Consider the following 14,638-nt stretch of genomic DNA (forward strand, 5'->3'; position numbering starts at 1 on the left):
TAAAGATATTTTTCATATCATGTAAGAAATGTATTCACGTCGAGAATTATGCTGATGAGTGAACTTTTCCTTGTATTGTTTAAATCCCTTACTAATGTCCTAAGGGAACTGCTGACACAGAGTGCAATGAGTTCTGGTTCGGTGCAGCAGGCTGTTGGATATTTTGCAAGTTACAAAAGTCAGGTAAGTGCTGCTGAGGTGCACCTGGGAGCTTGGTGGGACACCTCCCCAAACAAAGGGCCTGCAAGACACCATTGTTTAGTTGTGATAGCTGTGGCTTTGGGGTGACTAGAGTACTGCAGGACCTTGTGCTCTGCTGTCTTCTCTCAGGAGCTCAGCTTTTCTGGTTGTGCAGCATGTGTTTAATTTGTGATTCCAGATTGCACTGTGCTGCACAGCTCTTTGCTCCTCTGGGGGCAGCCACAGAGCAGCTGGTTGTGTACAGTCAGTGGTGCAAATGCTGAGTAAGTGGTTCCTTGGGTATGAAACTCCAAAGACAAGAATTCTGGAGTGCAGGAGAGAACAAAATGGGCATTTCTCCCTTACCCATCCATGATATGAGGAACCCTTTCCATTTTCTTGGAGATGCTGAAACCCAGCCTGGAAATTTGGATGCTATTGTAATGGCCTTTAAAAGCGCTAAGCAAGGAAAGGATTTTTGTAGGTTAGTTCTGCATCCGATTGTGATAGAACAGTAACAGACACATTATCCAGCAGATTAGCACTTGCATTTTTACTTTCCAGAATAAGGAGTTAATAGCCCCTGGCTATAATAGCTGGTTCTGCCCAGTGTAATGCAGCATGCTCTGCAGTTCCTACAGTTAGAAGCTGAGGTCATTATGAAACATTGGAGAGAGCTCTTCTGGTCCTAGAAAAACGAGGCCTTGCTTTTGAGCTCTTTAGTTACTGATTACCAGCAAAGCCTCATAAAGCACAGCTCCATTCTCTTATGGCCTGGGAGCGGCACGTTGTTTTGTACCACGGCTTCTGGTGGGCTAAGAGAACTCTTGGAATAGAAGCTGAACTGTTGCATGCTACCCATGTTGTGAGAGCTTGGAAAAGCAAGAATGCAAAATTAGGACTTGTTTCCAGAGCTTGACATTTATCACAGATTTAAGAGGGAAAGATTTTTACAGCTTCTCTACTATTGACTTAACTTTAGTACAAGGTTTTTCACCTCATTGCCTGCCTTGTAACCTTCTCTAATGAGGTGGTTACAAATTAGGAGCTGGCAGGAAATTGCTGAGCAAGCACTGAGAGGCCGTGTGATAACTTTTTATGAGTCAAGAATGTTTTCAGACTCTAGTGACACCGTGCAGAAAGGGCCAGGTCTGAGCTCACAGGTGCCTGTGTTCACCCCCACATCAATCATCCATACACAGCAACAAAGGACAGGCACAGAACAACTCACCTGAATGTTAACTCTTCCTGAGGTTCATTTACATGAGTTGGCTCATCATGTTTATGTGGGAAAATTGCAGTTCCAATCAGTGCATTTGAGAGGAACAGAGGAGGTAAGAATGGCATAATTATGTGTCTGCAGTAACTGTCTCTGCTCTGGGTTCTGTGCGTTCATATCCTTCCTTGCATTGCACCATGCTCTCTGCTGTTGCTTCTATTCTGGAGAGGAACTCTCTGACTTGAAGAGACCTTTGTGGGCTTAGCAGAGCTACAGATTCATCACTTGCGAGCAATATGCAATAGTTCAGAAGCTCAAGATAGCACTTCTCTGAACTGACACTTTCCAGATGAGCTGTGAACAGGCTGCACTTCAGTTCAAGCAGTTTCAATATAGGGCAAACTCAGCATTAGAAGTGATTTTAAGCTCATCCAATGTGAGATGGAAGCACCAAAAAAAAAAAAGTAACAGGATATAGACTGCCCTGTTTGATGCTCATTTGCCAATTGTTTCCCTTCTTAAGGAGGAGAGCCAGAGATGGATGACTGCCTGGAGACACTGAAAGATGAGGAGGAAGCTTTGTGGGAGAATGTTGAGTGCAACCGGCACATGCTGAGCCGGTACATCAATCCAGCCAAGCTGACCCCGTACCTGCGGCAGTGCAAAGTAATCGATGAGCAAGATGAAGATGAGGTGCTTAACTCCCTTATGCTGCCCTCCAAAATTAACCGAGCAGGTAATTATTTTATGAATGGCTACATCTGTATCCCTGTCTCAACTGCATTACTTTGCTGAGCCTAGAGGGAACTCATACCAAGTTACAGGTTATCAAATGGAAGCCCCATATCCCATTTGCAGGAGGTTTAATGAAAAGGGGTGGAGTCTGCTGCTGATATTTTGATAATAATGACTCTTGCCAGTGCTGTGCAGGCTGGAGCTCCTGTGGTTTGTATTCCCATCACAACCGTGGCAGACACTTCAGTTTGCATCAGCAGCAGCCACTGCCATTCCAAGAGCAAGTTCACTGCCTTGTGGTGCTTCATGGTTTGTCATGGCAGGGTCTGCCATCCCAGCACTTCAGTGCTCCTGGGGGAGGCGTCTTGGAATTTCTGCTCCCGAGGATGATTTTCCTGAACACCTTTAGAGTAATGATCTGCACAAGCATAAGGAATACATGGCGTTACCTCTTGAGTTCAGCTGAACTCAGTCAGCCATATATTCCACAGCACATTGCTGTTGCAAAGGCAAACCCAAGTCTGACTTCACGGATACAATACTTACGCTTCTCACAGTGTGGTTATTGTCACCTCCCTGTTCTCTCTGGGTTGTATTTAGGGCGGCTGTTGGACATTCTTCACACCAAAGGCCAGAGGGGCTATGTGGTTTTCTTGGAGAGCTTGGAGTTTTACTACCCTGAACTCTACAAACTGGTGACAGGGAAGGAGCCCACACGGAGGTTTTCCACTATTGTCGGTGAGTAGGATCAGTTCTAAAGCCTGTTGAAATAAGGAGTATCTTGAAGACTGGTTTTGTATTTCAGGTAAGAACTGCAAATAAAATCTGGTCTGTTAGTAGCATCTTGCAGTTCTTCAATCCCATTCGGTGAACAAGGAGGGAGCAATGGGGGAAGTATAAAGAAAGGGAACATCCCAGTTGTCTGAATGGAGCTGAGGAACTTCAGATGGAATGAAAGCCACTACAAGAGGTCTCAGCAGATGTAATTTACATTGTTAGCTGACACATGCACAGTACATCTGAAGGATTCAGATTAATTGTACATGTACACATTCATTTTAGAAAATTTGTACTATTTCCACAGGCCTGTGAGCTCAGCTAAAGAAATAAGACAAATGTTAAGGCTTCTTATAGTATCTAAACGAGATGTATACTTGTATGCTGTGATTCTGATAGTAGTGTGCTGTGTAATATTTGTCCTGTTGCCAGTTAGATGTATAAGTGTGTGTGTGCACAATCCTCACATGTACATAATCTGGGACATTTGTTTCATATTGAGTTCTGCTGATCCTGCTCAGTGTTAGGTTACATTATAAGAAGCTGATAAGCTGTTCAAACATTTTCAGTGGAGGAGGGACATGAAGGCCTTACCCATTTCCTGATGAATGAGATCATTAAGCTTCAGCAGCAAGTCAAGACAAAAGACATGCAGCGCTATGACCTCTTGGCTAAGTCTCGCCAGTTGGAGGATGAGAGAAAGCAACTAAAACTGAACAAGATAGAGCTGATGACCTTCCAGGAGAGATACAACAAGATGAAGGAGGAAAGGAACAACTACAATGATGAGCTGGTCAAGGTGAAGGATGAGAACTACAATCTGGCCATGAGATATGCCCAACTGAGCGATGAGAAGAGCATGGCTGTGATGAGGAGCCGAGACTTGCAGCTTGAGGTAAGAGAGATGCTCTGGGTTTCTTTAATCAGGACCAGCAATGGAGGATGCCGGTGGCAAAGTAAGTCTTCCACTGACAGCAGAGAGGTATAGAGCTCATTTGCTTTGCTTGCTGAGATGATTAGAGGCATCAAGGTACTGAAATTCCTACTGCGGTGATGTGTATCAGTGACAGATAATTTACATACTTGTACGAGATAAGCAGAACATAACATACATTGTTTGCTGAAATCATAATTTTAGCTCTTCAGGCGCAACACTATATACCATGGCAGTTATTCAGGTTTACATTACAGTGTTTTCTTAAAAAAAGCCTCACAACAAGCACTGGGGTATCTTGGGACCACTTAGAAGACAGAAAGAATTACTTCAAGTGCCATGAAATTTATGCTTATGGGTATGTCACAGGTGAGGCAGAGTAAACAGCTACCCACAGTGGATCTGGATGCTGAGGTTTATTTTAGAACCGATGAGATTAGACATTTTACAGCACTTTGATTTTTCACAGTCGTTTATTGCTCCCTCACCTCAGTGCTGCCTTTTCTGAGCCCCAGCATCCCTTTCTTGCAGGGAGATGGTGCAGGTTGGTTGGCAGTTTGTGTTGCTTTGTCCTGCTTATGGTCACCAGTCAGTGTTGCTGGCCAACATCCCTGACTATGCCCTGGTATTCATATCTTTACATCACTCTGATCCCCAGTTTACTCCACCACTTTTGGACCTTTTCCCCAGTCAGGATCATCACCCCTTTCTTTCCAGGCTCCCTTTGTTCTGTAGCCCCTTCTTGGGGACCTCTCTTTTCAATCCAGAGCCACAAGTCCCTGGTTTTCCCAATCCAAATAGCCTATGTGCAGAAGTATGATGTGTGGTCAGCCTCGTGAGCAGTATAACTGTCTCATATTTATTTATTGGAGAATTGAGAGTATGATGCTTTTAATTCTGGTCCAGATGTTATTAAAATTTACAGCTGGCCCATACCTGGTATAGCTAGCAAGTAGTAAACTTCTGCTTGAGAGTTCAAAAGTTCAGATCAGGGCATTTATCACACATGCATATCTACCCAATTATCTGCTTGTTAGCATTCACAGTTTAAGCTATTTTTTCCACCTATGACAGTATTTTTTCACCTGAAGGTGAGAGTGTTTTCAAAACAGTCAATACCTAAGCTTGAAATGATTTCTTGCCTTCCCTGTCTCTCCTTCTCACTGCTCCCTGGCTGCTGTAGATTGACCAGCTGAAGCATCGCCTGAACAAGGTGGAAGAGGAATGCAAGCTGGAGAGGAACCAGTCACTGAAACTGAAAAATGATATTGAAAACAGACCCAAAAAGGAACAGATGCTGGAGCTGGAGCGGGAAAACGAGATGATGAAAACTAAAATCCAGGAGTTACAGTCCATCATTCAGGTGCCACTACACTGAAAAACTCTGCTACTTCAGCTCACCCCTCCCACTTACCCAGGCGATGGGTTCAGAAGGCTTTGACCACTCCTTGCCTCCAGGCATCCCCACACTCTTGTCCTACACTATCTTACATACCCCCCAGGAGCACTTCTGCCAATAGAATAAGTCAAGCTGTTGAGAAATGAGCTCTTTCTTAGTGCAGAGTGCAACAATTTGACTAATTAGCGTTCAGCTCCATGCTTAAACCCTGCTGTGGTTCTTTGTACCGGTCTGTCACTACAAAGCTGTGTTAAACAACCTGCTTAGATGTTTCTGATAGCGACTCTGTAACTTCTGTGCTATTGTCCCATCTGTGCCAAAAGGTCCTGATGAAGCATGGGACAGTAAAGGTTTTAATTCTTGGTTTGTCACTAGTTACCAGAATGCCCCATAGAACACTGCTGTGCACAAGTATCTTAACTAACCCTTTTTTGGGCAGATGGGGAAAAAAATATATATATGATATGGAGCTAATTTAGCATCGTGTCTCTCTGTGAAGAGCATAGTCAAATATTGAGATGTGTGTGAGTGCTCAGCACTTTGCTGGGCAAGACTCGAAGCCTTTTAAAATGACACTTAAAGAAAATTATCAATAGAATGCATTTTGGAGCATGGCTTTAGCCTCTAGCAGTGCTCATGAATTCACAGTTCTAACATAAATCCAATTCAGAGGTTGAAGAAGTGTGTAGTGCAGAAGGTTCTCAGAGTTCTGGTCCATGTAGGCTGTCTCATATTAACCGACTTGGTCTTACAGCACCTAAGGAAATAGAGAAATGATCAAGAAATATCTTAAAACAGGGTTGAAAATCTCCTAAGAGAAAATATAAATAAACAAAAGACAGTTTGTTTTAGAAATATTTACTTAATTAGGTAGCCAAAATGTCACTGAAATCTCCAACTTAGTCTAGGTATTTTAAAAACAAATATGCACGATGCTTGCTTGCATTTTGTGCCTTTTTTGTTTTCCATTTATGGTTAATTGTGGATGACAATTTATTTATTGAAACCTGCTCTGGTAATCCTGATCATTTTAAAACTGAGAGGAAAAAAGTATTGCTAGACACCACAGAAAATGAAGCAGAGGTACAAACTACTTTCAGGCATGTTTAATATTCTCTAAGCATAGCCCTCCAAAGCCTATACGTGCTTTAAAAATGTTTTCTTAGGCCCTGCTCTTTGGCAAAGGATGAATTTTGTGTTCAGTGAGAGCTGATTAATAGAGGAGAATTTTGAATGCAGGGCTTGGAGTGAAAAATTGTGAATGCATCCAAAATGGATCAAATTATAGCCAGTACAATAAAACAGTAAAACTGTTCCTTCATCAGACTCTTCTGACAGCAAGACAGCCTTTATTCATCTTCTTTGACAATATCTTAAAATATGAACAAATGTCCATTCCTTCTGCTACTTTTCCATTGCAATACCATGTTCATTTTCTGTTCCTCTTGTTTGTTACAGTTTTGTTTTTATTTTTCCTGCAGTTTTCATTTTTTCTTTCCCCGGCCTTTCTCTTAAAAATGTGTTTCCTCAGGCTGACAAGCGGAGTTTACCAGATTCAGACAAAGCCATTTTGGATATCTTAGAACATGACCGTAAGGAGGCTCTGGAAGACCGTCATGAGTTGGTCAACAAGATCTTTAATCTCCAAGAGGAGATTCGTCACGTGGAGGACTTGAGAGACAAGGTGAGAAATTAAAGGATGGAAAGAAGTGGGATATGTCTGGCTAATACCCAAAAGGCTTCTAAGAGCAGTGGTAGCTAACAGACTGTTGTTTTCAGTATCTTGAAGAGAAAGAAGATTTGGAGTTGAAGTGTTCAACACTAGGAAAAGACTGTGAGATGTATAAGCACCGTATGAACACTGTGATGATACAGCTGGAAGAGGTGGAGAAGGAGCGAGACCAGGTATCTAATCATTGAAGTGGGGAAAATTTGTAACAAAAGCCTATATCTCTTCTGTGTCACTTTAGAAAATTGTGGGTAATTGGACCCAAAACGCCCCTAAAGCATGAAGATTTACAAGAAGGTGGTAGTTGTCAAAGTTTGCATTTGTAGGGGTAATTATACACAGGGTAATATTATGTTGTTCCTGCAGTGTAGCATCTAACAGGCAGAACCAAGAACTTAGCAACAACCCCTGCAGGTTTTGTCTCAGTGTCAAGTGACCCAATTTACACTCTAAAATATTTTGCCACCAGCCAAGAGGGAGCCAGAAATGAACCACCCTCATCATCATCATTTTTAACGATGTTACTGTGGCACGTGCCCTAGTCCTTACTCTTATATTAATTGGTGGATGGTTACAGTTTTTGAAGTCCTTATTCCAAATGCATTAAAAACAAAACCACTGGGAGAAGGTCCAAATGCCCAAACAGATTCTTGTGCCCACTGCAGGCGTTCCGCTCACGTGATGAGGCTCAGACACAGTATTCACACTGTCTGATTGAAAAAGATAAATACAGGAAGCAGATTCGGGAGCTGGAGGAGAGAAATGATGAACTCCGAATTGAAATGGTTCGGAAAGAAGCCTGCATTGTTAACCTAGAGTGCAAACTGCGACGGCTGTCTAAGGACAATAATTGTCATGACCAGGTAGGGATGAGGTAGATGCGCTTGCATTCTCTTTTTTATGTCTTCTGTCTATAAAATATTTCCACTTGGAATGAAGAGGGTACTCTATTCCTTCCATGAATTAACTAAAAAACCTAATTCCTTCTACTAAATGTCAATGCTCCAAGAATTTCTTCGGTACAGTGGGGACCACATTGTCTGTGTCGTGCGCATAGTTCTCAAAGGCTGGCATTTCGCATCTTGATTTGAATTGGAAGGGAAAGAAATGCAAAAAGAATGAATTTTTGCACTGGGGTAGAAAGCATGAATTCTTTAGAGGAATGTGCTTGACTGAACAGAAAACAGATGTGGTGAGTTATTGATTTGGGACTGGACCATGTTCTGCATGAGCTTCTGAAGCTCTCAACTCAGAAGGTTCTGCCAGATTGCTCTTAAGGGGAGTCATAAGGAGCTGTACCAAACCCCTTCACAGAAGTCTTTCCTTCTAATCTTCAGAGTTTGCCACGCAATCTACCCATCACTATTATCTCCCAGACCTTTGGCACTTCTAGCCCAAAAGCCAATGGTCAGGAAGCAGATGACTCCTCCACATCAGAAGACTCACCAGAAGACAACAAATTCTTCTTGCCTGATCAAGCTCGACTCAAGAGAAGAGTGAACCTAAAGGGAATCCAGGTACATCTTAATATTGGGATGGAGTGGTACAGTGCAGAGACTGTTAGAACTAAGAGGTATAAAACACTGCAGTTACACTTCTGAAACTGCTGCACTATAAAAATAGGATTTGTGTAAGTTTTTACCCTGTGGTGATTTATGCCTTGAGGAGTAGATGTAATCACGTTTCACTGACCATTTTTTGTCCTTTCTCCCCCTTGCTTCTGCTGTTCATTCACGTTCTTAGAGTACTGTCAATAAATTGATTCATTGCCTCCTTAACAGGAGTGAAAAAAATGACATAATGCCCAAAGTCTAGAGCACAAGGAACTGAAGGTGGAAATTGAAGCATGGGTGGAAAAGCTTGCATCAGCTGGAAGGAATAATAGAAAGAATGGACACGAACTTGAGTCAAATTAACTGTCTAATTTAGAATTAAATTATGGCAATTTCCTCTCACAGAGGTAGCACGTGTTAGGTCTAAGATTTTCCCAACTAACTGCATTCATGCTGTTATTATCTGATGCTATATTCACATGTTGTAAAAAAAAATATATATATACAAGCTAACATTTGGAGTTTTGAGCTTCGCTTTGCTCTCATCTGCATTTGAATTCTCCTTGCCCTTCATAACCTTTCTGAGCTTTGACTGTTGTTATTACTTATGGCAGTAGAGCTGCATTTCGTACATTGCATGCTCCAAAACGATGGCTGTTGTATTAACAGCTGCCTGAAGCCAGTCCCAAGGCACCCACTTCACCTTTTGTCTCTTTGTTCCCTCAACAGAATCTGGAAATTGCAGAGCATTTGGGCCAGACTTTACAAATAGTTAAATAGCTAGCTCCCATTCATGGCAGCTGCATTTAGATACCTAAATACCTTCAGAATTTGGAGTCCTGTTGTTTAAATGAAGGCAAATATCTTGCAGTACAACAGTGAAAAAAAAGGGTGAAAATATGTTTTACAGCGTGTGGTAAATATCCTGCATTTGTTTTTGTCTTCTTAGATAAATCCAAGAGCTAAATCCCCTGTCAGCACAAACAGAACATCAGAGTTTCAAGGTCAGAAAGAGCACCTATGTCCTTACTCCTTTTCTGTTGCTTTGTCTCATTTGTTCAGTCTCTTTAAGTTGTTTTAACAAACACTGTGACCCAGGAGACTCTTAACTAAGCTCAAGTCAGTAAAATAGTTCTTCTCGCTGCAAACAGTGTCATAATTTGAAGCAGTCAGGTGTTGTACCTGATCAACCTCTCCATCCAAAGTTACCTCCACAGACGTACAATATTAGATCCCATAACTTGCCTAACTTTTTTGTTTGCTTAATCTTCCCTTTATCTCATCAAAATTGTAAAGGCTATATTGTAATTCTTGTGCAGAAAGTCATTTTACTCTTTTCTTTTTGCTGTTGGAAAGATCCTTCGAGCCAGAGAAACCCCACTCTAGTGATCCTCTAATGAGTTTATTTGTCCTTCAGCAAAAAGGAATTCATTTTAAATCTAAAACACTGCAATGGCCGGGAGGAAGGACTGACCCACCCTCCAGCCAGCTGCCAAGTTACCAAATTAGTTGCTCCTAATTCCTCTTATTTAACTAACAATGTTCTCCAAGAAAACATCTTATGCAGCACTTCCTCCATTTGTTGTGTGCTGTGTTGTACAAAATAAGAAGGTAAACATTGTTCCTGCTGCACGATGCTGTATTTATGTTTAGTATCGATTAATGGCAACATTTGTCCAAATTAGAGGTGCTGAAGGTGGAAGGGGATCCATCTGGAAATTCACGCTGTGCTTCTTGGGGCTGCCTGCAGCTGCGTGGTCCCTGTTGGGAGCATTGTTCTTTTAAAACAAATCGCAGGTTGCCAGATGATGGGGGTAGAACACAGATAAGCAACAGATTAATAAAACAACCCTCTGAATTTGTCAATGGGTATTCATGGGGCTAAGAAAAAAAATAAAGAAGAGGAAAGGGCTGAAGGAACTGTGTTGATGGGGAGCTGGGTAAGCAGCAAAGGGCTTCAGTGCCACCCGCAGCCCCTGTGCAGCGCAGGATGGGAAGTGAGACAAACTGAAGTGGAAAGATAATTGTAAGCCTTGTTGAAATCTGTGAAAGACTCTGTATTGGAAGTGATCTAACCTTATTTTCTTCGGTGTCTCTATTTTTCTCTGTCATCTGTGAGCGCAGCAGTCAGAGCACAGGATGAAGATGGGGCTGATGCCAGCAATGGCCGCACAGACACTAGTTCCTCTAATTCTGTTTCCATCAGAAACTCCATCAGCAGCTGTGAAGTCAGCAAAATTGTAAGGAACCATCAGATGTCCCTTCCCTGCTATAACCTTCTTTTTCTGGTGTGGCTGAGAGCTTCTGCAGCCCCTTGTTGTCACCTCCCTGTCCACCTGGCTGTGACCTGACCTGAGCCCCTTGTCAGAAGCTTAATTGTTTTGCCAGTGTGTCCTTAGAACCGTGTTAGCAGCCTTTTCCAAAATCACAGGATCAGACTTTGTTTATTTGAAAAGATTTTTGATATTTATGACCTCTCACTGTTTCCTTATGTCATTTCATGTTTACGGTTAGAAAGACGAGATTTTCTTTAAAAGCTGCTTTGTAATGCAAGAAAACGCTCAGGTTTTGCTTGTTGGTTTTATTTTTTTGAGTAATCTAAAGCTTCTCCAGGCTGTGCAAAGAGGGTGTGCAGGTCACAGCTGGAAGTTTCTGCATGCCACAGCCAAACTATTTCTTCCCTGCTTGCTGTATCCCCCTGATCTCTCAAGGTAGATATCCCACTATACATATGTGAGCACTGACACAGCAGGACAAGCATGAAGGGAAGATGCTCTTGCAGAGTGTTAGAACAAAACATCTTTCCAAAATGCTGTGAAAAATGCTGCCCCAGGAAATTAAAATTATAGCCGAGAATAGCCAAGAAAGAGCTCCCTGCCACTTGTAATAAGCTTAGCTGGTTTAGGAGTATTCTTTGGAATATCTATTGGATGTTTTGATGACTTAACTGTCTTCTCTGCAGTAAAATTTACAGCTTAGACTCCAATGTCCTAGATTAAAAATGGAATATATGGAGATATGTGTTTTACTTCCTCATTCCTACTATGTATGTAAGTACATACATATGTACACACATTCTGCTTTTCATCCTCTTCCACCTACATGTCAGCTGTGCGTCATACACTCTGCAGATGAAGGGTGAAGTTAAAAATCCTTCAGTAAATCAGCCAGCTGTGTCACAGAATGAGGTTCAGTGCCATCAAGCACTCTGTATGTAGAGCTGTAATACTCAGCATATGAACATGAATGCTCTTGTTCAGAACATCTGTGAGCAGAGAATCCATTTTTCTTACTGTGGGATGTGCTTCTCAGTGCAGAGCACGACAGGCAAGCTAGCAAGATAATGCTCCTGCGAGTTAGAAGTGATAGCGCATTTAATGCAGGTGTCCTTTCTTTTGCATGCCGCTTTCTAAAAGCAAACCCTGAGAAATCGCAATGACAGCATCATGTCTACCACTCCTGAGCCTCCGGGAAACGACTCCATCGTCCGACGCTGCAAAGAAGATGCTCCTCCCTGCAGGTGTGTGGCTGTGCTGCTGAAATGTGCCCCATGCCTCTTCCCAGTGGGGAGAAAAAGCACCCCAGCTTGTCAAGGTCTGAATGTGGACTTATTTTGTTAAGCTAATGAGCATTAAATTCAGGTTATCTTGAGACCGTGCCCCGAAGTTCACTGTGGGTTTATAACTTGATAATTAGCCCACAGAAAATTAAATTTGTGAACATAATCCAAAATAATTGCTATCCTTGTGCCAAGCTGCAGGTTTCACAGTTCATCTGATCTTGGTTTCTGGGGGGAAAAAAAGGGAGATCGTAGTTCAAGATGTAGGAAAAGTTACGTTATTTTCTTGCTCATGCACAGTGTAAAAATAGCTGGTTCTTCCCAAACCAGCTGCAAAAATTCACCCTTCACCTGAAGCCGTCTATGAGGAATGTCAGCTTCACAAAGGACCTGCGAATCACGGTGGATGGAAAAGACAAGCTGTTATTTAAATGGCTTTGCAACCAAACCATGTGCTTTAATGAAAGTGCTGGAAGTGGGAAAATGAACGTTGTTGTTTTTTTTCTCTCTCTTCTGTTATCTCACATTTTGTTTTTAATTTCAGTGTGGTTGAAGAGGACAATGACAGCTTTGGATTTGATGCTTTGGAGCTAGATGGTAAGTAAACTGTGATAGTTTAACTGTGAGATGTGGTGAGCTCATCAGCTACAGATACTGTCCAGTGATCAACTTAGTCTAAAGAAAATAGGACACACAGTCTGAGGAAAATTCATCAGATCATTATAACAGAAAGCAAGAAAGAAACCAGTGGTGAGAACAGGAAAGCAGTTATTCCTGGAGAAGTGAAAGAACTGGGCTGAATCAATAGGTAAGAGTGCAGTTTGAGGGTTGAAAAGAAGACCTCCAACCTCAAAAATAAGGAAAGCATCAAACTGAGAAGGAAAAGCATAAAGATAGCACTGGGGAGAGTCTGGCTCTACTCAGCAAGGGGACAAGAAAAGAGAGGTGCAAACAATTCCATTTAAAAAGTAAGATAAAGCTTTTTTTACTGCAAGAGCAGTCAAACACTGGAGCATAGTTGTTCAGATAGGTTGAGGAGTCTCCATCTTCAGACATATGCAAAGGAAACCAGAGTCCTCTGGATGATCCTGCTTTGAGCTGAGGGGTTGATTAGACAGTCTCCAAAGATCCTTTCCAACCTGAGCTATACTGTAGAGTCAGGTAAGGTCTAGTAAGCAAGGCTGGCATTCCTTGCAATGGTCTGTAGAAAGGAGTCATTCCTCTGCATCAGGAATTTCATCATTCAGTTTTGGCTAGAAAGAATCAAGCTTCTGTTTTCATCTTTTCCATCTTTGCCACTGTATCTTTGACTCTTGTTTTGTTTTGTTATGCTTTTCAGATGACAGTCATGACAGGCACTCACATGGAGCTCCTTCGGTGCACTCTTCTTCCTCTTCCCATCAGTCAGAAGGCCTGGATGCCTATGACCTGGAGCATGTCAACTCCATATTTAGAAAGTTCTCTCTGGAAAGGTATTTGAGATGCCATTTTACCTCCCATAGACACAAATTAAGGGGAAAGGCTACTGTAGGAGACACCCCCCCACTTAACTATTAGTTACTGAAGATATAACTCAGTGACAGGAATACCATGTCACAGTTTGTCACTTGGCACTAAGATCTCATGGTGCCGTGTTAAGTTATTACTTCTTTATGCTGATAGCTGTATGGCAGATTATTTTGGACTACTTTCATGTCCTGTAATCCAGTGAAAGACATCTTAAGATTTCAAAAACTTTAAAGCATACAGAGGCTTAAACTTCTCCCCGTGGTCTTGTTATCCAGTCAGAGTACCTGAGGCTATCCTGCTGCTCTTCTGCAGAACTTACACAGTAATAAGGATTTCTTTCAGAGTCCTTAGGTTCTAGTGCTGGATAGATTAAGTATATTTCTGTGTAGCTCATTCATCACACATGCATTTAACTTGGGATTGGTAGTTAAAAGGTGAGATAACCATGTAACTCTTACATCCTTTCATGAACACAGACCTTTTCGTCCCTCTGTCACATCTGTTGGGCGCATCAGGAATTCCTGCCATACCATCCAGCGCATAACACTGAATGGGGACACTCTCAATTCAGAAATCACTCTTATAGGAGGTAACGACAAAGGGAGCTTTGTTAGCTCTGTCAAATCAGGATCACTTGCAGAAAAAGCAGGTCTTCGGGAAGGGCACCAACTCCTGCTGGTAAGCACAGAATAATCAATACACAGTACAGATCTCTGCACCTTCATGCATGCATCCTCACCACAGTACCATCTTTTTGTGTCTTCTTTCACTTTGTGTTAACGGATAACCGAACAACTCTTGCAGAAGAAAATCTGGTATTGACTATGAAATAATGGGAAAATAGGGTTTGCGTTTTTGGTTGTCCAACACACACACACCTTTGCACTTCAGAGTAACTCTGTATGGAAGAGCTGAGAGCAGCTGGTGCTTTCTTTAAATGCTGAGTCTAATAGTACTGCCCCTCTGAGAACAGTAGAATGGGAGTTGTTCTCAACTTCCCAGTAGTTTCTTACCTTGAAAGGGAGTTTGTGCTATGTAACTCAG

The 14,638-nt window shown here is 42.1% G+C and overlaps 1 protein-coding gene across 1 annotated transcript in view; it reads left to right on the top strand.

Moving 5' to 3' along the window:
- Nucleotides 1-14,638, top strand: part of CARD11 (caspase recruitment domain family member 11) — a 39,889-nt gene that overhangs the window by 16,221 nt on the left and 9,030 nt on the right. The window contains exons 2-15 of the mRNA XM_072349308.1: nucleotides 1,923-2,135; nucleotides 2,735-2,872; nucleotides 3,481-3,806; nucleotides 5,029-5,208; nucleotides 6,776-6,928; nucleotides 7,024-7,149; nucleotides 7,639-7,836; nucleotides 8,311-8,490; nucleotides 9,476-9,530; nucleotides 10,651-10,766; nucleotides 11,943-12,046; nucleotides 12,630-12,682; nucleotides 13,425-13,557; nucleotides 14,071-14,272. Coding sequence (XP_072205409.1) covers nucleotides 1,923-2,135; nucleotides 2,735-2,872; nucleotides 3,481-3,806; nucleotides 5,029-5,208; nucleotides 6,776-6,928; nucleotides 7,024-7,149; nucleotides 7,639-7,836; nucleotides 8,311-8,490; nucleotides 9,476-9,530; nucleotides 10,651-10,766; nucleotides 11,943-12,046; nucleotides 12,630-12,682; nucleotides 13,425-13,557; nucleotides 14,071-14,272 — 2,177 coding nt within the window. The remainder of the gene's footprint in view (nucleotides 1-1,922; nucleotides 2,136-2,734; nucleotides 2,873-3,480; nucleotides 3,807-5,028; nucleotides 5,209-6,775; nucleotides 6,929-7,023; nucleotides 7,150-7,638; nucleotides 7,837-8,310; nucleotides 8,491-9,475; nucleotides 9,531-10,650; nucleotides 10,767-11,942; nucleotides 12,047-12,629; nucleotides 12,683-13,424; nucleotides 13,558-14,070; nucleotides 14,273-14,638) is intronic.

Source organism: Excalfactoria chinensis, chromosome 14, assembly GCF_039878825.1.
Source record: "Excalfactoria chinensis isolate bCotChi1 chromosome 14, bCotChi1.hap2, whole genome shotgun sequence".
Lineage (NCBI taxonomy): Eukaryota > Metazoa > Chordata > Aves > Galliformes > Phasianidae > Excalfactoria > Excalfactoria chinensis.